This window comes from Diadema antillarum, unplaced genomic scaffold (genome assembly GCF_040938485.1).
Source record: "Diadema antillarum isolate AM-2024a unplaced genomic scaffold, OU_Dant_1.0 seq00000135_RagTag, whole genome shotgun sequence".
Taxonomy (NCBI): Eukaryota; Metazoa; Echinodermata; class Echinoidea; order Diadematoida; family Diadematidae; genus Diadema; species Diadema antillarum.
In genome coordinates, this window is record NW_027271212.1 from 430,545 (window position 1) to 452,070 (window position 21,526).

The following is a 21,526-nucleotide window of genomic DNA, read 5'->3' on the forward strand; positions in this document are numbered from 1 at the left end:
CTACTGATTTTAATAGTTCCCGGAGAAGGTGATAAACTCAAAATCTTTTGACTACAAGACAATGATCTCTTTTTATTATATTCTAATACTCCTGTGATTTGTTTTGTTTCGATTTTTTTCCCACTTTTTTAATAGACAAAGCATACAAGAGACAATGAGTCTGCCTCTGATATAATTACAATCACATCTTAGGCTTCTTCCCTTGATCAGATCGATAGCATTCTTGGTCATGGTATTACTGTAATTCATCCACCCTATAGTCATAAATTGTAAAAAAAACCCACAAAAGTACAGTTAGGCCATGGGGTGAAGCTGAAAAAGAGGCTTAGAAAATGGGTTTCGTTCCAGCAACACTGGCACTACTTTCTGAATGCGGAAATGTGGTGTTTTGTACATCCTAAATATACTGTAAAAAGTTCTCCTCGAAATATCCTGTAGTTTTTGCGAAAATCCATATTTTATAAACTGCGACCAGCAGCCCAATACACATATCGTAATGGGGCTGTGAACTGTAGCATACAGGATCATGACGGAAGTTTTATCGCGGACAAATATCAACTTAAAATCGGAAAAAAATCTTCAATTTGAAGACTTATTGATAAATTTGAAGTATTGATAACAGAGTTCGTGCAAGGTTTGCTTCTGCAAATAGTTCCTTTCTGTTCAAATTGATGACTAAATGTGACTCGGTCGAGAGGAAACTGGGAGAACTACGCTGAATTGACGGTCAGCGCAGGCGCACACATCACTTGCGTACAAATTTCGAATCCATTGACTGGATATTAAGCTGTCTGTGTGTGCATGCACTGGCCGTCAATTCAGTGTAGTTCTCTCAGTTTCCTCTCGACCGAGTCACATTTAGTCATCAATTTGAACAGAAAGGAACTATTTGCAGAAGCAACCCTTGCACGAACTCTGTTATCAATACTTCAAATTTATTAATAAGTCTTCAAATTGAAGATTTTTTCCCGATTTTAAGTTGATATTTGTCCACGATAAAACTTCCGTCATGATCCTGTATGCTACAGTTCACAGCCCCATGACGCTATGCGTATGGGGCTGCTGGCCGCAGTTATGCGTATGGGGATGCTAGCCGCAGTATAGTTCCCATGGTGTTTCTAAGCTGAAATACATACAGTGTATACACATTTGTAAAGCACTGCTTTTAGCCATATACCTAGAAAAAAAAGTGAAGTTTTGGTTTAATAGTTGCATTATATCTCATGTTTCAGCTTTTCCTGATGCTGGCTATGCAAAGGAAGACAAGAGCAAAGTGGTTCGAGACCATAAGAGAGAGAGCACTGACTGACCCTCAGAGGTCAAGGCAAATGCCTTATATTCTGTTCAAAGACATGTTATTAATCAAATGACTAATCATTCAAGGCAAAAAAAAAGAGAAAAAATTCAGTGCGTTTGTTTGTGTGTGTGTCCGCGTGCATGTGGGAGAATCTTATTGTACACACACACACACACACCCTCACATGCACACACACATACGCACACACATAGTTATGAAGATTCAATATACCCAAGTGTATTAAAATATTATTCTACATGCCTTGGCCATTTATCACATCAGCATCATAAAAAAGATGATCATAAACATGAACACACACAATGATATAATACATGTATTGATCAGTGCATTACACATACACAGGTGCATAAAAACGCTGACATATTATATACACTCACACGCACACATACAAATTGTACAAACTCATTTACACACATGAGACATTACTATTAAACAGATCATATTGTTTATCAGTAAACATGTTTTTCTTTTCTTCTTCTTCTTCTTAAGAAGCTTTAATATACTTAGATCACATAGCAATCACGTTGTTCATGAAATATTATACAGTACTTTAGAAAATTTAATCTTCATAAAATTTCTTGAAGTTTTCATTGCTATCATTAGGTTACAGCATGGTGGGACACTACCTCCTTTCATGTAAGATAGCTCAAAATGATAATCAGTCAAATTTTCTAGTTTTAATAAATTTCCTGAAATATTCCATGGTCCAAATATCCTTGAAAGGGTGTAAAAGTTTTGAAAAATGCCAATATATAAAATAAAGGCAAAATTATAGTTTACCCATTCATGAGTGAAAACTGTTGGATTCTGTATTGGAGGCAATGTGTACCTGAAAATCTTGGAGAGAATAAAACAGGTTTGGCATTAAAAATTATGATAACATTGCAATTAACTTCCAATATCAGAGGATCTGTGCAAACCTGACTAAACTTATGCACAATTTTCATTTGGCTGGTGTGTATTAGTTTTAGCAAAGTGATTTTGTACTCACACCTACATTGTACTGACCTTTCTACATGAACATTCTGTTTCAGTATTAATAATATTTACATATTCTTTTTCCCAGAGTGGGAGAAACAAATTTTAATTGTAGTCATTCAGTTTTATGAAAAAAAACACACTTGGGAAAACATCTTTGTTCTTAGAATAATTCAACCCTAATCAAATCATAATAGTGGGCAGAAATGTTTGCTAAAGGGCGAACAATCACATACTGAGGCAAGGAGTCAAAACATGTTGCATAAACATTGGCATTCAAAATACAGGAAGCAATCTGTATTACAAAGACATTTTATCATGCACAACTTTGGTAAGATGTCAATTCTTGAATATCAATCACATTGACCAAAGAACTGGTGCATATACAGTACATTCTGTTGTTTCTGAACTTTGCACTGAAGTTCTTTGTGTATGTGTGTGAATGTTTCAGTGGTGTATATATATTGCTCCATTTTATCAAGGACAACTTATAGTAACATGACAATGTTTTCATGCTTCAATATCAATCATATTAACCTATTTCCCTTGGCAAGTAATGAGCAGGTTGACTCTGTTGCAAATGATGCATACAGGCAACACAGCAGAACCTGAAGAGCTTCCAGAAGAAAATCTTGATCTTGATGTGAGCGTCTTAGGGGAGGAAACAGATGCTCCTGCTGACGGACCAGGCTCCTCCTTCAGCTTTCGTTTCCTAGCGAGATTCAGGCGTTTGCTATCTATAAACCTCTTGTAGCACGTTTCATGGAATCCTATTCAATACAATGGAGAAATGAACAGCAATGATTAGCCGTTGGATTTTGTTAGGGGGAAAAAAAGGCCAAACGCTAGAGGGAGGGGTTGAACATTACACTCAATATATCATTAAATGTACGGTAGACTATTGACTGCCAATATTTGAATCTTGTAATTACCAATAGGCCCTAGTACTATGCCAGGTAATCATTAACACCTCATGATCATTGTCATCATCAACTACTTCAACTTGTACTTGCAGTCCAATTACTGATTTTAAATTACATCTACAGCTTTCAGCACCTGATCACATGCAATATCAATTATCATAATTATGAATACAACTGCCTTATCATCATTAATACTAGTAATCCTTGGCCTTTCACTATCGCCACCACCCACTGCTTTATAGTTTGGCACAACATAATGGCAATCATATGTTTTAGGGAGTTTAATTGTTGAAATTATGTTCTTGTCATTGTTGGTTTTTAGACCTATTTATATCAAATATTAATAAGTTAATTTAATGAGATGCTAAATGTGTGTTTTGAGGGGGGATTCGCCAATTTCGGGGTGAGAGAAACAGGATGGATTTTTAATATTAATACTCCATGGCCACGATTATGAAAATATAAATTTACATGCAGTTTAGACCTTTTTCAATCCACTCTATCCAGTCCTGTGTGTCAAGATTTTTACAAAACAATATCACCGATCAGCCACATCAACCTAACCTGGGCTGTATAGAACAACATGTAAAATTACATCTAGGCTACATTATAAACGGCGCTATGCCATGCCAAGGTGAAATTCAAGATAATATATCTAAAATGTAACAGACACGCTAATGGCTAAGCTACTGCATTAGCGCCCATTATAACATACACAAGCAACGTTCATAACATAGCTAACGTTGTACTTGTACGTAGTCATCATGGTCATTAACATTACGCATATAACATGAGAGAGACTGCACTGCAGTGTCGACTGCTACGACTGTACGCACGTAAACTAACCTGTACAATCCTACGTAGGTTGCAGTCAGTCCCCCGAGCAGCAGAGCTGAATCACTTCGTTCTGGTCTGCGATTTCACGGTCTCCCCCACTCAATTTGATCCACTTTTTGGCACACAAAATAGGTTTCGTCTATCTTAGGTTTGTCATGGCCGTGAAATTTTCAAACTTCATCGATGTTACATGCATAATAACGCATCTTAAAAGTTTCGGCAGAGCAGACGACGTAGACGCATCGACAGGCTCACAGGGGGCGGCCATTTTGACTCGTAAACGATAATTCTCGATTCGGATTGGATAACATACATCACATGATCGTTCGCGAATGAATATCGTACACGGCAAAGTGTACATATTCAGCTCCTCAGTGACAAAAAAGTTCACTGTTTCCCCCTAAATTACCAAAATACTACAGGAGGGTTTGTGTCGAACTTTTTCCTGTAGCCTTTTTGGTTATTTGTTTACACGTAGCTGTGGAGAAATTTTAGTGCCGCAGTTGTCGGAACGAAACAAGCGAAAAAACCAGCTCACCCCATGGCCTAAGTGTGCATAGATACTGCCAACGATATGCATGTATGGGACTATACACTTAGAGTGATTGCATGGTGCATTGTACATTATCATGCCTACATTGCAGACCCAACAAATGGGATTCTCTACCTGCTATCTGCTGACACAGCACAGCACGCAGTGATATTACACGGAAGCCTCTTGAAAAAGCTGAATTGATCTGCGGCATGTAACATGTACTGAAAAGCTTGCCATACAATGTAGTGCAGATGGTAAACGTCCTCATACCGTTAAATTGTGAATCGTGTCTCAACTGTATGGCACAACGTTGCCTTTTCCCTCGTTGATTCATTAAACAACCTAATTGGCTGGCACTTGTGTCTAATGGGTTTTAACGGACTGCAAGGAAGTTAAAACAATTTACTCTTGAAGGACACAGTAGCGATGTTGCCGGGCAGATATAGGGCAGGGGGGATTACGCAACAGGTGACCCCTGCTCTTGCTGCCCCTCTCGTTTGCGGGGGTAAGCGCACGCGGTGAAGAAATTGCTTAGGTAGCGTCATTCGATGGTGGTTTGTCGTGGAAGCAGGAAGTAATTGAGGCGGCTCCTAATATTGGATTTCGTGCATTGTCTTACACATTGAACTTCGAAACTTTGTAGTTTTCTATCATCTTCGTGCTACTTTCCCTCCCTTGGAACTTTTTTGGGTATACCTTCTTGCCTTTGAAATATTGGATATCATACGTGAACTTACATCGTCGATTCTGGGGCACTGTCTTTGCATTTTCGCATCGGGACGTTTGGGCCTAAGTTAATATCATCTTAGTTCTGCATATCACAACGCCGGTTCTGGACTTTCACTATGCCGAAGTCGCGGAGTAAGATCATGAAGAAGGTGATGGGGAAGGAGCCGCCAGCGCCGCCCTCGTCGACGCGTCGTCGTGGTCGAAAGACAACCAAGAGTGGGGAGGAGGACCCGGCAGCTGGTCAAGGCGGATCGCCTGCAGCATCCGGTGAGTATAGTGTGTCTGCGTGTGGGCATGGTGACGCCTCTTGGCCCACCGTGGTCGACGTGGTGGGGCGTGAGCACCACGTGGCAAGCAAATCGGTAGATCTTAGTCCGGTTGGTCAGTTGATTGACCCACCTGACACTTTTGATGCCCTTCCCCAAGCCTTGTCGTGCGTAGGGGATGAGCTGGGGAGCGTCGTCCCCATGTCGGTTAAAGAGAAAATTTGGAAGGGGGAGTTTCTTGATTTGGGCATCCTCCTCAAATCCGACGTAGGTTCCCTGAGTGAGGAGGCGTCATTCAGCCTCGTGCAGGCTGGAGGATCTCTGCAAGTCAGGAGCGCGAGTCGCACCCCGCAAATTGCAAATATTGATATGTGGACGTCGGCCTTTCTGACATACGCTTCGGTGTATGTAGAAAAGCATGGAAATCGAGCGCGCGAGTTGTTCAAATATATGGACACAGTTCGATCAATCGTGCGCTTCGGAGGCTATAATTGGCGCACCTATGATGTGCAATTCAGGCTGCGGCAAGCGCGACAGCCGCTCCGTTCGTGGGCGACTATTGACACGGAGCTGTGGCTAACCGTAGCCACAGCCCAGCCCAGAGCAGCGTTTCGTTCGTATACTCCGTTGCAGCCCTTTCGGGCGGGAGCTGGGTCAGGAGCCGCCACGTCATACCTGCGAGGTCGTCGCGGGGGGCCTTCCTCACCCCCGAGAGATAGGAGAGCGGGGGCAGATTTTGCACGCGGACGAGCCAATCACTGCTTCGCATTCAACGCGGGCTCTTGCAAGCGGGCGATCTGCAGATTCGCACATGTCTGCGCAAATTGCGGCTCCTCTACCCACACAGCTCAAGCCTGCACGCGGGGCGCTGTCAATGGCACCCAAAAAGACTCTCGGCCCATCCCCAATTAACATTGAGCGCGTGATCCCCTTTCTGCGCAATTATCCGGATAAGACAGCTGCAGTTAACATTATTGAGGGCTTTCGTTTTGGTTTCCGTTTGGGTTATACGGGGGAGCGGGTCGCTCACGAGTCACGGAACCTGGTCTCAGCGACAGCACACGCGCAAGTTCTACATCGTAAATTGTTCAAAGAGGTTAGCCTGGGGAGAATAGTCGGTCCATATGTCTCACCTCCTTTTCCAAGATTTCGCTGCTCCCCAGTTGGGGTGGTGCCAAAGAAGGTGCCAGGGGAATTTCGCATGATCCAACATCTGTCAGCCCCTCGCGGTGCATCCGTAAATGATTGCATTGACCCGCGCGATTGTCAGGTCAGGTATTCTACTTTCGATGACGCCGTTGACCTCGTAACGCGTTTGGGGCAGGGGGCAGTCATGGGAAAAGCGGACATACAGTCTGCCTTTCGTCTTATCCCCGTGCATCCTGATGATTTTGAGCTACTGGGCATGCGCATAGATGGTCTATATTATTACGATCGTTGTCTTCCGATGGGCTGCTCGGCGTCGTGCGCGATTTTCGAGCGTTTCAGTACCTTTCTTGAGTATTGTTGTAGAACTATCGCTGAGTCGGATGGCGTATTGCATTATTTGGACGATTTTTTCTTCGCAGCTAGCTCTCGACGTGAATGCGCCAGTCTAATGCGTTCTTTCCTTGCAATGTGTGAGCGGTTTGGGGTGCCAGTGGCTAATGACAAGACTACGGGTCCTGTCACCGTTATCGAGTATTTGGGGCTCACAATCGACTCTGTTTCGCTTACTGTACAGGTCCCAGCAGAGAAGGTGGTGGCTTTGCGCGCTGATCTAGAGGAAGCCACCTGTTGCCAAAAGCTTACACTCCGGCGTTTGCAGTCGCTAATAGGCAAGCTTAATTTCGTCTGTCGCGCGGTCGCACCTGGGCGAGCGTTCTTGCGGAGACTAATTGACCTTACAATTGGGATAAAGCAACCATTTCATAAGGTTAGACTGACCCGCGGCGCCCGAGAGGATTTGCGTGCGTGGCTCACCTTCTTAATGCAGTTCAATGGCACCGTGATTAGATCGGCAAGCGAATGGACTTCGAATAGCGCGTTCAGTTTTTATACAGACGCTTCGGGTAGCATTGGGTTTGGCATCTACTTCGATGGGGAGTGGGCGCAGGGCAGATGGCCCGCCGGGGTGCTGCGGGAAAAACATTCCATCGCATATTTGGAGTTTCTTCCCATTGTCATCGGAGTGCAAGTTTGGGGAAAGCGCATTGCTAATCAGAAGGTGCTGTTTTGCTCAGATAATCAGACGGTAGTGCATGTCATAAACAAGCAGAGCTCTAAATGCCCACGCATTATGGCCCTGGTCAGAATTTTCGTAGTGTGCTGCCTCGAGCGCAACATTTGGTTCAGAGCACGTTACGTCCCCGGTTGCCGTAATGACATAGCTGATTCTTTGTCTCGTTTTCAGATGGAGAGATTCCGTTTGTTGGCACCACAAGCAGATCCCCACGAGACCCCCCTGCCACGCCAGCTGTGGGAGAGCTTGTGCTAGAACGAGAGAGACTCCTATCCCAATCCCGGTCTGCTAGCACGCACAGCACGTATACACAGGCATGGGAATCTTTTCAATCTTTTCGATCGGCTTATCATTTCAGCCTCAGCGCTAACCCCACGCTCGAGCAGATTGTGCAATTTATAGCCTACCTGTCCCTTAACGGTTACGCAGCTGCCACGTTGGCCACATATATCGCGGGGCTCTCCTTTCATTTGCAGTCACGCGGGCTACGTGACGTCACACAGTGCTTTATCGTTAGGCGCATGCTGGACGGCAGCAAACGTGGTCGCATCTCCAGGGACGTGCGCTGCCCGATCACCTTACCCATATTAAGCCGCATGCTTGTGGCTCTCCCACACGTGTGCGCTTCGTCATTCGACGCGTTGTTGTTTCGAACTGCTTTCCTAGTAGCTTTCTTTGCGTTTCTCCGGGTTGGGGAATTTACCGTCCGCGCCCGAAACCACACCCCCACTCTCAGATTGATTGACGTTCGCCTGCACAGCGGCAAGGCAGCTTTGGAGCTACACCTCCGTTCTTCCAAGACTGACCAGGGGGGTGCTGGTTGTTATATAATCTTGCCTAGCAACGAATCCAAGAGCTTATGTCCAGTAGCAGCCGCTAGTGCCTACGTGGCTGTGCGTCCACGTGGTAGCGAAGCTTTCTTCGTGCGTTATGACGGGGCCCCCCTAGTTAGGAAGGATTTCAATAACATATTAAAGCGCTGCGTGGAGTTCGTACGCCTCCCAGTCGCACTATTTTCTTCTCATTCGTTCCGTATTGGAGCGGCCACGTCAGCTGCCACGGCAGGCATTCCGGATGCAAGGATTAAAGGCATGGGCCGGTGGTCGTCTAATACATTTAGACGCTACATCCGAATTGATAAGATTTTCTCATAATAGCGCACATTATTGTGGCGCTTATTGAGCGTTTCGGGGTTTACAACCCAAGTAAAGTTTTGGTTTGAAAGCGAAAATAAGTTTTTATCAATCTTTTGAAAGCCAAATGTTCTTCACTCTTAGCTTTAATTATATGTTTCAAGTTGTGGTAAGGGCTACCCAATCGTTATTATCGTATACTGAGAGTTGTAAACTGAGAGTTATCAATATGCCAGTGCATTACAGTTGCATTACAGTTGCCGAACGCTGTCTTACATTAGTCAAAGTACAGATAGGGCAACAAAGTTTGTTTTCATGCCAAAGTTAGCACCCTCCCCTCCCCCCCACCCATTTCCATTTCGGATACCGCGCTTCTCGTCTCTTTTTCTCTCTTTCTCTCTTATCACAATACAGGCGTAAGAGTGATCGCAGACGGGGATTCAGGGGAGCGACGAAGCGGGCTCGGGCTGTCCTGCTGGGACTCGCTCTTCGGACATGCATAGTAATAAGGTCATTAGCATCTCCACCTTCGCGTTGCTGCCTGGTCGGCTCCGTTTACACAGGAGGTCAGAATCATCGACTTTTATAGTGTGCGTTTACACAGGAGGTCAGAATCATCGACTTTTATAGTGTGCGTTTCAACCCGGGGCAACTTTATCCTATCATTCCTTGGTAGTCGCTGTCAGGCAACCATGATATCATCCCACTACCGATCTCGAACTGCCTGGTCTTTGTGTTATACATTGTTCCGAATGGATTAAAGCACGATACATACGAACTAACAAACAGACAAGCCAAAAAAAATAAATAAATAAAGCAATATTCTCGCGTCATTATAATGTCAGCCATGGGCTGGAGCACAGGTGTATTTAGCGGCAGGGAGCAATATTCTTAAATGGACCCAAACAGGCCATGGCATTGACTTTCGACAGAAGCCGGTTCCCCGCAGGATTGTAGGTTCTGCTTCCTCTTTTCCGCGTTATTCGGGTTTACATACTTGACTGTTTTACCTTGTATCATACATTCCCTTGTTTGGGCCCTTCAAGACACAGTTTAATATTGTGGCCAACCGTTCTCATATAATAATGTTAACTCTATTGGCATGGATTACAACTAAACACGTAGATAAATGAATACATTAGTAAGTAAATAAATTAGAAATACAATACAAACTCGTAAAGTAGCGGCCCGTCAGTGTTGTGCCATCTGGATTATTGTTCGGCCGTGTACATTCATGTTTCACTATTATAGGTGTATATATGTTATATGCTAGTCTGGGGGTAGCGGGCATGCTCTAGTAGGGTCTGGATTGGTTGCGTATGAATTTAGGGGATTATAAAGGAGCTGCTCCGTTGAGCTCCTTGGATGATTAGAGATAATGATGTCCGTACTTCTCGGTGACTCTGTTATCCTATGGCGGCGGACCCTGGGGGTCCGTTTGGCCGTATTTTGAAAAAATTAAGCCGCTATAGGATAACATCTGCTTTAAAGTACAGTTTGAATCGTTCATAATTATATTCCTCTCGAGGTAAAGGGGGCTTTGTTCTGGTAACATACTTTTGGATGCAATTCTATTTACCGGCGAGTAGCGAAGCAGGCTGACCTTAGTACCACGAGGATGGATTGTTATCTAAGCCCTCCGTAAATATGCGAGTCTTGGGGCAGTCGCGCTGGTCGGTGACTGCTTCAAGGCGCGGACGCAAGGGATCGGAGTTGGTATATGTGCCCTCGTGAAGCACTTGTTAATGCGACCAGAACAGGTGTTTGGGTTTTATTTCCTGCCAATTTCGCTATCGGTGCGGCGGGGCAGATGGACTTTTACGGGTGGCTTTGCTTTCGCTTGATATACCAGTTGAGTAACATTGGTTTACTATATGAATTAAGGGCCCTTGTCACAGAGGCTATAAACCCCCTTCATCTCGGGATGCATAATGCTGTGAAGTGTATTACTATTGTACGTGTTTGGAATGGTGTAAGAAGTTCTCACTATATCAAAATGTATATGCAAGATCGAACTCGTTATTATGGATAAGCACGTTGTCATTCGATTGTATGGATTATATAACTTATGGCTTCCACGATTAAACCACCATAACCGCAGATTTGGTCTTCCATGTCTTTTTATTGTGTCGTACCAAGGAGTAATGGGTTTTAACGGACTGCAAGGAAGTTAAAACAATTTACTCTTGAAGGACACAGTAGCGATGTTGCCGGGCAGATATAGGGCAGGGGGGATTACGCAACAGGTGACCCCTGCTCTTGCTGCCCCTCTCGTTTGCGGGGGTAAGCGCACGCGGTGAAGAAATTGCTTAGGTAGCGTCATTCGATGGTGGTTTGTCGTGGAAGCAGGAAGTAATTGAGGCGGCTCCTAATATTGGATTTCGTGCATTGTCTTACACATTGAACTTCGAAACCCACCTCCTCCCCGTCCGCCTCCTGCAAATCTTGGATTGGTATTTCATTTCTTATGGGTGTTTCGATAATTGATAACAAAGTACATAGGGGGCAAGCTTACCTACTATTTCCATACGGTCGTCGTAATGGACGTTTCGGTTTGATGGAAACGGATGTGCCGATTAATGATAACATGTCAGGGAGGCATGGGTTGTAAGGTAACAGTGGGATAGTGTGGCCATTCTCAAGAGCGTAGCTTGGTTGCACCGCGCAGGTGGACCGCAGGGGAATTTTCCGGCGACATTTTCCCTTCATAATAAGGGTGGTTGAGAAAGCTGAAGGGTTTTTTGCTGGTTTTTCGCCCCTGCTTGGGGGTTGCCACACTTTGCGGCCGTATTTTGAAAAAATTAAGCCGCTATAGGATAACATCTGCTTTAAAGTACAGTTTGAATCGTTCATAATTATATTCCTCTCGAGGTAAAGGGGGCTTTGTTCTGGTAACATACTTTTGGATGCAATTCTATTTACCGGCGAGTAGCGAAGCAGGCTGACCTTAGTACCACGAGGATGGATTGTTATCTAAGCCCTCCGTAAATATGCGAGTCTTGGGGCAGTCGCGCTGGTCGGTGACTGCTTCAAGGCGCGGACGCAAGGGATCGGAGTTGGTATATGTGCCCTCGTGAAGCACTTGTTAATGCGACCAGAACAGGTGTTTGGGTTTTATTTCCTGCCAATTTCGCTATCGGTGCGGCGGGGCAGATGGACTTTTACGGGTGGCTTTGCTTTCGCTTGATATACCAGTTGAGTAACATTGGTTTACTATATGAATTAAGGGCCCTTGTCACAGAGGCTATAAACCCCCTTCATCTCGGGATGCATAATGCTGTGAAGTGTATTACTATTGTACGTGTTTGGAATGGTGTAAGAAGTTCTCACTATATCAAAATGTATATGCAAGATCGAACTCGTTATTATGGATAAGCACGTTGTCATTCGATTGTATGGATTATATAACTTATGGCTTCCACGATTAAACCACCATAACCGCAGATTTGGTCTTCCATGTCTTTTTATTGTGTCGTACCAAGGAGTAATGGGTATTACTGAAGACAGACATTGATCGTCATCATTGCAAGAGACATTTGAGGTCAATCTGTCTGTTTTGGTTGCAGTACTTAGTGAGGAAAATTGAAACAGAGTGAGCCCAACATGAAATGTCTTGGAAAATTGTAATCTGTTTACCCATCTAGTATCTTATTTTGTGCACAAACTACAACAGCGCATGTTCTTAAAACATATTTCCATCATGTCAGGCTATCAGAACACAAAACAAGAAAAATGTCAACAGTATTTATCTTGATGCACGTGTGGTAGTCGGGACAGTCTCTAGCATTCATATTGTGCCACCTGCTTGATGTCTTTTCCAGTCCATCCATAACAAGAGTGTGAACTCGGCATATTATTTGAACATCTCAAGAAGTCATCTCGCTCTGCTTCATCGCCATGGTGACGGATCTCCTTGAAGATGAGACAGAGTGTGTGCAAAGGATCAGACATCGTGACCAAGAGAAAGAGAGACATTGTAGGGAATAAAGGCACAGACATGCACGTATCATTCTGTGAGCAACATCTTCTTGAGTTATAGTGGAAAGTAAATTCAGTCTGTGCACCGAAAACTGAAGTAATTCATAGATCTGTGAGCTTTGTTAAAAACATGTCAATTCCTATTGTCTTTCTAGGTCATGTCCTGCAAGTTTTATTACCTCTGCTAAAGAGTTTATATTTTTTTTTGCTGGCAGGTGTATGTTTGTTTGCGTGTCAGTTCAGGATATTGCAGGAAAAGTCTTGATCCGATGTTGATGCAATTTTTATGATTCATCTGTTGTAGTAAAGTGAATAGATTTATATGGCTTTTAGTGGTAATAAGACTGTGATTCTGAGTCAGGTATTTATTTTGAGGATGCGTGCATAGTTCTGAGGAATTAATGACCCTATGGCCTTGAAGGTGTGCACTCTCTTGAACTCTTCTAGTTACCCCTGCCAAGTAGATTATATTTCTGCCAGCATTGGTATGCTTGTCTGTTTGCAAAATAACTCAAAAAGTTACAAACTGATTTGAATGAAAATTTCTGGTAAAGTTGAATATAACGAAAGGAACAGATGATTACATTGTGGTAGTGGTCCAGACCACCAGATTGGATCCAGGAATCTTTTTAAAAAGTTTTGGAAGGATACTCTTTATCATTGGGAAATAGGTCCAACAAATGAAGGAATTCAAGCTGCACATATTTGAGGTGCACAAATGTGTGTGCTTGAGACATAGCAGGAAGCTATTAAAGGTAGAGAAACTAGAAAGGATTCTTGATCACTGGGAAATAGGTGCATTTTTAGCATATTTGTGTTTGGATGGAAATTAGCTTCTAGGGGGAGGTCGGTGTGCTACAAGTGCTTTTTTAGATTGTAATAGGAAGATGCCAGAAAACTAAATAATTTGTAGACTGATTGACATTCATGAGGAATGATATGTTGTTTGAATACCACCTCATGTTTACATTTCATTTCCCCCTAAAAATTTGCCTAAATTTGTTTTAAATGATCGAAAATGGCCCAATGATGTGTGCGATGGTCACACGTTCAAAATCACTCATTTAGATAATGGACAATAACATTTGGATTTTTTTTTCAGCTGGTTTATAGAATTATTGTTTCAAAACTGGAACTAGAGACAAACAAGAGAGGACACTTATTAAACTTTGAAACAAAAACAAATTACAGTCAAGAAGTAAGGATTAAGAAGGATTTTATTCGGCACTTGCAAGAGAGAAATTAGCATTGGGTACTTATCAAACAGCCCCTAGTTGCTTCTTATACTTTGTCTCACCCGCCTACTCCGAAGAAGGTTAGAGTGATACTTGGAAAACAAGTGAAAGTTTTTAGAAAGTCAGAACCATTGTCAGGCAAACTTCAAACAAGATTTATATGTACGATTACTCTTTTCAGAGGCATATCATGCACGAGTGTGATCTATGAAATAGGGGAATGTGGTCTTTATTTCAGTTGTCTTTTCATTCACTTAGAATTTGTGTCTGCATGAGGATAGCAGCTTTCATTCACCCTTGCTGTTCTTTGTTCATTGATTGGCACACATGCACTGGAGTGCATTTTTTGTCAATTGGAACAGATGTCTTCAGGCTAACTGTCAGTTAGTAGATAGATATTACCTAGTCCCCTAATTTCTGTTGTGTAACAGTGGCCTCACTGTTGGACTTAAATCACATTGCTACACCCAAGTAGACTTGTTAATCTACAACCAGCTGAAGTTTGGATGGATTACTGAATTTTAGCCTGGCAAGTTACACCAAGTACCTTCGCACGTAAAGGATTAGGACTTGGCTTGCAGAGGTCCATGTTGTCGTATGCCATCCATGGTTAAGAGAAACGCTTCTTGCAGCTTTCTTGCTGGCAGACCATCTACTGTCGATGTCAGACAGTCGTTAATCCTGGTCTGGATGTATTTCGATTCTGTCTCTCTCTTGACTGTGGCAAATTCCCTCAAGGTGATGTCCGGTTGATTGCCAGCTGTAAATTTTCCCCCCATCGCAATCGGCGGCATACCGCAGCTGTTGATTTGCTGAAATGGGTTGGTCGTTGGGGCTCCTCACCAATCTCGCGACCCGTGGTGATTGCCAATTTGACGCATGATCAGCCAGGAGGCAAAATTTGCCCTGGTAGATTTTCTTCCACAAACACATGATTTTTTTTCTCTCTTACTACTGCATACCTGGAAAGGAGACATAAGGAATAAAATGTATGACAATACAATACCTTCCTACAGTATTTTAAAAGGATTTTATTCATGTGGTTTTTTTTACAAGCAAAACAATGATTATAACCAGTATGATACCTCACATAAGCTAGAGTGATGCTGAATAAATGAAAAATAATACTGAAGTCATATATGCAAACATAATAACAGCGTGTCAAAGCAATCTCAAAATAGAGCTTTACCTAGGGAGTGTTTGTGGTAGCAAAGTTTAATATGAATACAAATTCTTTACCATCAAAATGATCTGTAATTACAAGGCATTCTTCAGATTTGATTCACGTTATCCTGCCTGATGTAAAATTCAGATATTATCAATTAAGTATCAAAAGTACCAAAACAAATTTTCAGAGTTGGTTCAGCTGATGTAAACGCTGGTGATTAATCGAGAGATGTAAATGAAAATCCTCCCTCCTTGTCCTCCCTGTCCTTATTCTATCCTGCTGAGAGCATTGTTAAATTCCTTGGGATTTCGTACAAAAATGTTATCAAGTTCCAAGTGTGTGCATAAGCATATATTAGTAGAAATTCACACCTGTGTGCGGCAGTGTATATTCTCAGAGTTAATGTGAAGCTAGCTGTTAGTGTGAACTCCCCCAGAGTTCCTTATGACATGGGTTGCATAGATTTTCCTGAGTGGTCTCTGTGGCAATTTAATAATCACATCTTCACTGGGCTATGACATTCGTGAGGTCAGAAGCTGTGAAATTGGAACATGATTCCTTGTGGCATCCTCATGTGGTCATGAAACTTACCAAGGGCATGAGTGGGAGGGGGATAGATATTACCCCCTCCCCCCCCCCCACACACACACACATCCACAGGAGGAACAACACTAGAAGTAGCAAGAATGGGGAAAGAGAGGACCCCTTTACAAGGGTGGAACATTACCTCTAATAGTTGATGGGGTGTGGTTGAGGATGATAGATCCCCTCCCTGTAGGAATAACATTAACTTCTGTAAGTCTGGGAGTATTGAGAAAGGGGCAGAAATGCACCTGTCAATGGGTTTGAACATTACCTCTGGTTGTCAGTGGAGTATGATGAAGGGTGAGGGAGAATTGGGAGGGGTGGGGAGGAATTGACAGGTATAGTGGAAGGTACTGACTGTACTAGAGTAGGAATGATAAAAAGGGGTAGAAAAACATCCCAAGTAGGAAGTCTATATTGCCTCTCGTAGTTAGGATGAAGGGAGAGGGTATGGTGACAAATTGCAGAGAATGGTGGGGGGGGGGGGGGAGGGGAGGAAGACATTATATTGCCTCTGGGAGTTAGGATAGGGGAGAGGATATGGTGAAGGATGACAGAATGGGGGGGGGGATGGGGGATGGGGGATGGGGGTGGAGAGGAAGACATTGACTGCATTCATGTAGGACTGCAAGGAGGGGCTGAGGAACACCCCTTGTAGGAACTACATGTTGCCTCTGGTAGTTGAGAGGGTATGCGGGGGGGGGGGGGGGGCGGCAAGAGATGCCCTCTCAGAAGGAAAACATTGATAACATTCAAGTAGGATTGGGGTAGAGAGGGGTAGAAGAGGAACCCATCACAGGGAGGTAATAATTGCCCCCCTCTACTGGAGGAAGTACAGTGGAGGATGTGTGAAGTGTCGGTAGCAGGGGAAAATAACAACAACACCAGAGACATAGGCTGCAGTAATCTAAAGATGATATGAAAGTAGGGGATCAAGGAATACCCCCAAGGAGGGCTTAATGTGGCTTCCTGCAGTGGATGGGGTATAGTGAAGGAGGATTGCAATTCCATCTCAAGAGTGGAATATTGATTTCTGCCCGAGCCTTTCGAAGTGTTTGAAAAGAAAAAGATAATAGACAAAAAAAAAAAAGATCCTTGTGTAACACTTGTGAAGGTTACTTTTTTCCAGTTCATTACATCCTTCCAATTGAAGTAATCCTTTTTTTTTTGTCAATTTGTTTACACAGCAGGGTTTTTTTATAACTTTTTATGAGAGATAGAGAGAGAGAGAGAGAGGGAGAAAGAGAGAGAGCAGTAGAAGTTTGTGATTTTTAGCTTATCCAGAAACTGTGTACACAATACAAATTTCATAATTTTGTCACTTTATTACTACTGAGATTTATCAAACCAGGGCCCTGTTTTATGAAGAGTTATAATTGATTGTATAGTCGATTTGTATGGTTAGTCTATGGGTCCTGTGTGGTAAGGAAATTCATAATCGATTATATCTTTTGATAAAACGGGGCCCAGTGTGATAAAAATGAAGAAAGAAGGCATGACTTTTTGATGCTGTAGTTTTAGCATCCAGACCATGTGAAAGGTAAATGTATTGTTGGCATCCTATTCCTTCATCAAAATATTCACCGTTTGCTTTAATATCAGTCACTGATTTCATTTAAGGTAGAATGTAAAGCCCCTGAAAAGGAACAAAATTCATGTGATATAGCTAACCATATGATGCCTGATTTCAGGACAATATACATACATATTTTGGTACAAATGGGCAGGGCTTACTAGCATCTCCCCTCCCCCCTAATCAATGTGACAGAAAAGAACCTGCCACCTGTCCGAGTGTTAGCCTCAGTTTTACTTCGCCTCATCACTCACTACACAGTAACAATGGCTTTGTCTACATCCATCAAATCTACCCAATAGTGAACAACAAATTTGACAGCTGTTTTTCCACAGTTTTCATCCATTCAAGTATTTCTGAAGATACCTTGCATGCTACAAATTCCAAAGATAAATGATTTTATCTCAATGTCATTTATGCTATTGCCAGCATGTGTATGTGATAATGTACCTGATTTTAAACTCATATTCATTAAGGTTCATATATTCTTTCTTTTTCTTCGGTAGATGCAGTTTGTGACATCAGCTACAGGTATACTAACATATTCAAATTTTATGCAAACTTTTGCACCAAACACTTTCCCTGACAACCAGAATGGTTGCCTGACATAGCAACAACTGGTGCATTCGACGTATTGCAATGCATTGAATATGTACCTAGCTGCATTTCACAGCTGGTTACCAGATGCTTAGGGAGAAATTATCCATAAAATTGAACACACCAGTGAACTGGTAAATTTGAAGCAGAGATCACTGCGCAGTGACAGCTTTTTCCACTTCTGAGCATCCACGAAAATGCAGATGTGAACGCTGCCACCCCTCAACCCGCCCTACCTACCCCAGTCAGATTTCAGGGGATAGAAGGCTGGGAAAGTGCCCTGCTGTAGCCTTAATCACTGCGGTCATGTGACTTCCAGGGAGATCCGTTCACTGACCAGATGGCATTTCTTGGCAAAAGACAATTTTTTTTTTGAAGGATTACAGTTTTCTCAGAGGCAGATTTTGGTGGTGGAGTGTTGGAAGTCATGTCTCCTGCAAAGAGGTCCACAGTTCTGCAAATTTTAGATGCCAATGAACGGTAAGAATGGACTTTGTACATTTTTGAAACATAAGCTTAGTTGTAGATTTAGCTGTGTTTAAGTCTTATTATAGTGTACTGATATAAAGATTATCTGCTTAGGAAATCAAATGTGGTTAGATGGCTGTGTTTTGATTAAATGGTGGTCTTAGCATTATCTCCATTTTTGTTTCAAATATTGGACCAGATATTGAGGAAGATATGATCTGAATTAATGTCTGCCTGATTGATATTCATTTACAGGATTATACTGTATACTAATGTATATAAATTTTGATTCATACTGACAAAAATTGAGATCAAATCAGTAAGGTACTATTGATGATATATTGTCAGGTAAATCATGTAACCAAATCTGAAGAATGTATCACCGTTTATCTCATATTTCTATTAATCAATGAAAATCATTGTTTTGGAGAAGGTATGTCCATGATACAAAACTCTTTTTTTTTTTCAAATGGATTCCTCATATCCTAACCGTGAATGATTATTTTTACTATACAGGTGCATCGTCTGGTCCAAATGAAATTTTTCATGAGCAGTGGTATAAAAGAAGATAAAATAATTTTCATGAGACAAATAGAGACAGAGAGATAAATAGGGTAGTACAATATTTACAATGTAAGTTGACTACAATACTTTCATTATGTCTATTTCTTTTGAGCTTACTCTCTCTTGATCCTATATTTTTCAAAGGATTTGTTAACTTTTAGACTTTTTCTACCAAGAACACATAAATATGGTTCATAAAGAATGCCTTTTTATTATGCTCTATTGAACTCTATGCCTGCTCTTGTATTTGTGTTGCCGGGCGGAGAGATATTTGATATGTTTGTGGCAGCCTAGCATGAAATTGGATATGCGCTTGGTATTCCTTTGTGAATCATATGATTCTGCAAGTGTTTCACGGGGGAGGTTTTTCATGAGGCCGGTGAAGACACCGTTAGTGGCATCTTTCTCACAAACCGAGAAGGGTCTGTTTCTTTACTTCTAATTGTTCCCCCTTGTTGTGACCCTGTTGTAACGGTTGGCCAGGCATTCTGGCATGACATATTAGCGGGGCTCGTTTCACTGCGTCGTCCGTGGAAATTGAGGTCGATTTTCTGCCATTGAGACAAGTGCCTCCAAATGACACATTTTATCAGTGAAGCATGTCGATTTTACAATTACGCAAAATTGTAGGGTTCCTTTTCTTCTATCTAATTCTCTCTCCTATACTCCCTCACAGTCTGTCTTGCATTTCATATTTCTTCTTTTCATAGTTTTTCTGTAACCAGAAAAAAACATTTTGCCTCTTTTCTATAAGATAGATGAGGAATAAGAGAAGTAAAACTTGGACCAGTTGTTAAAAGTACCCCAGTGGAAGGATGGCCTGAGTATTTAGAACTAGTGTAATAGGAAAATCAGAGTATGAGCATATCTTGGGCTGATTGTGACAGTGAAATAAAGGGAGAATGATGAGATTGTTTGTTATTCTTCTTCTTCTTCTTCTTAGTATTATTATTATTATAATTATTATTATTATTGTTATTATTATTATTATTATTATTATTATTATTATTATTATTATTATCATTATTATTATCATTATTATTATTATTATTTTATTATCATTATCATCATTATTATTATTATCGTCATTATTATTATTATTATTGTTATTATTATCATTATCATTATTGTTATTATTTTTGGAGACTGACTCGCGCATCGATTTTGATGAGACGGTGTAGTGTGTACTGTCCATCTTCCTACATTCTGTTAATAAATTAACCCATTAGTAACTGAACCGCCCGAAACTGCCCATCTTATTACTCCCTATACCACCCAAAACTGCCCATCCATTTTTTGATAGTCTGATACTTTATCATTTTTATTTGTTTTCATATACAATATATAACTTTTTAATTTGAAAGAGGTCAGAGGTCAACATAAGCATGCAGAATTATTTCTATAACACACCATTCTCTTGGTAAAGTCTTAATAGGTTTTCAAATAAATGTAAATTAAAATAGATGAAAGTAGACATGCAGTGAGCTATTTTACATAATTTAGAATATTGTTGAAATGAGAGCAATATCGCTGTATCTTCCAGGCAACCGTAGGCCATCATGTACAGAATCTTCAGTTGCTAAAGGGTTAAAACTTGCCATTTTATATGAGATTCTGCATCAGGGTTCAAGATTTCTGAGAGAAGAAGTCAATAAATCACTCGTACTGGATTCACAGGTAACCAGCAGAGAGAAATCTGCACGTCCCAAACTGTCTCTTCTTTGAGTAGAAACTAATTAAATGCAGTGTACACAATGTCCCCAGATCAGCCATGCATCATCGGCTTTATAGGAGGGAGGTGTAGTCTTATTCTCCAGGTGTTTCGTTTATTTCAATTACAAAGTCAATACTCGAGGGCATCCAATACGCAAATGAAGTATAAGGTATACTAGTAATTAGATTGCAAATTGAATTTTCCTTGATGTACCTGAACTGATGAGCTTTGAAGCAGGTGCTTATTAGTTTGTAATTCTATTGTTTGTGTGTTCCGTGCAATCCATCTTGAACCAGACTATATCCCGCCAAACACTGCAGTGTATTTGACATTTTGTGTGTGTGTGTGTGTGTGTGTGTGTGTGTGTGTGTGTGTGTGTGTGTGATCACATTTAGTGTGGAATGTGTTGTGGAGAAGTAAAATTGTGGGTGATTGGTGTGAACATGCTTGGTGTGTAATTGGTGTATATATATCAGAATGCATTTTGGAGAGAAAGTTATAGGTTTAGTGACAGACCAGAGTTAATTTGATCGCTCTTTTATCTCACAAGGTACCAATTTGTGAAATACAAGAGAAAATTGAACATCATGTACTGCAATGACTTCTTGATGTTAATATTTCATGATATTTCTTGCTGTCCTTCATTCTTTTTAACCCATTGAAGACTAGTGTACTTGAGTATACTTGGGCAGATGTCTATGGGA

The 21,526-nt window shown here is 41.7% G+C and overlaps 2 protein-coding genes across 2 annotated transcripts in view; both read left to right on the plus strand.

The window, feature by feature from the left end:
• The window catches only part of LOC139727535 (beta-arrestin-1-like), a 200,712-nt gene that overhangs the window by 17,335 nt on the left and 161,851 nt on the right, over positions 1 to 21,526 (plus strand). The window lies entirely within an intron of this gene.
• Positions 5,629 to 6,781, plus strand: LOC139727507 (uncharacterized; the record flags this gene model as incomplete). Its single annotated transcript, XM_071638480.1, has 1 exon — positions 5,629 to 6,781. A coding segment is annotated over one exon (870 nt), but the record flags the coding sequence as incomplete, so codon positions are not given.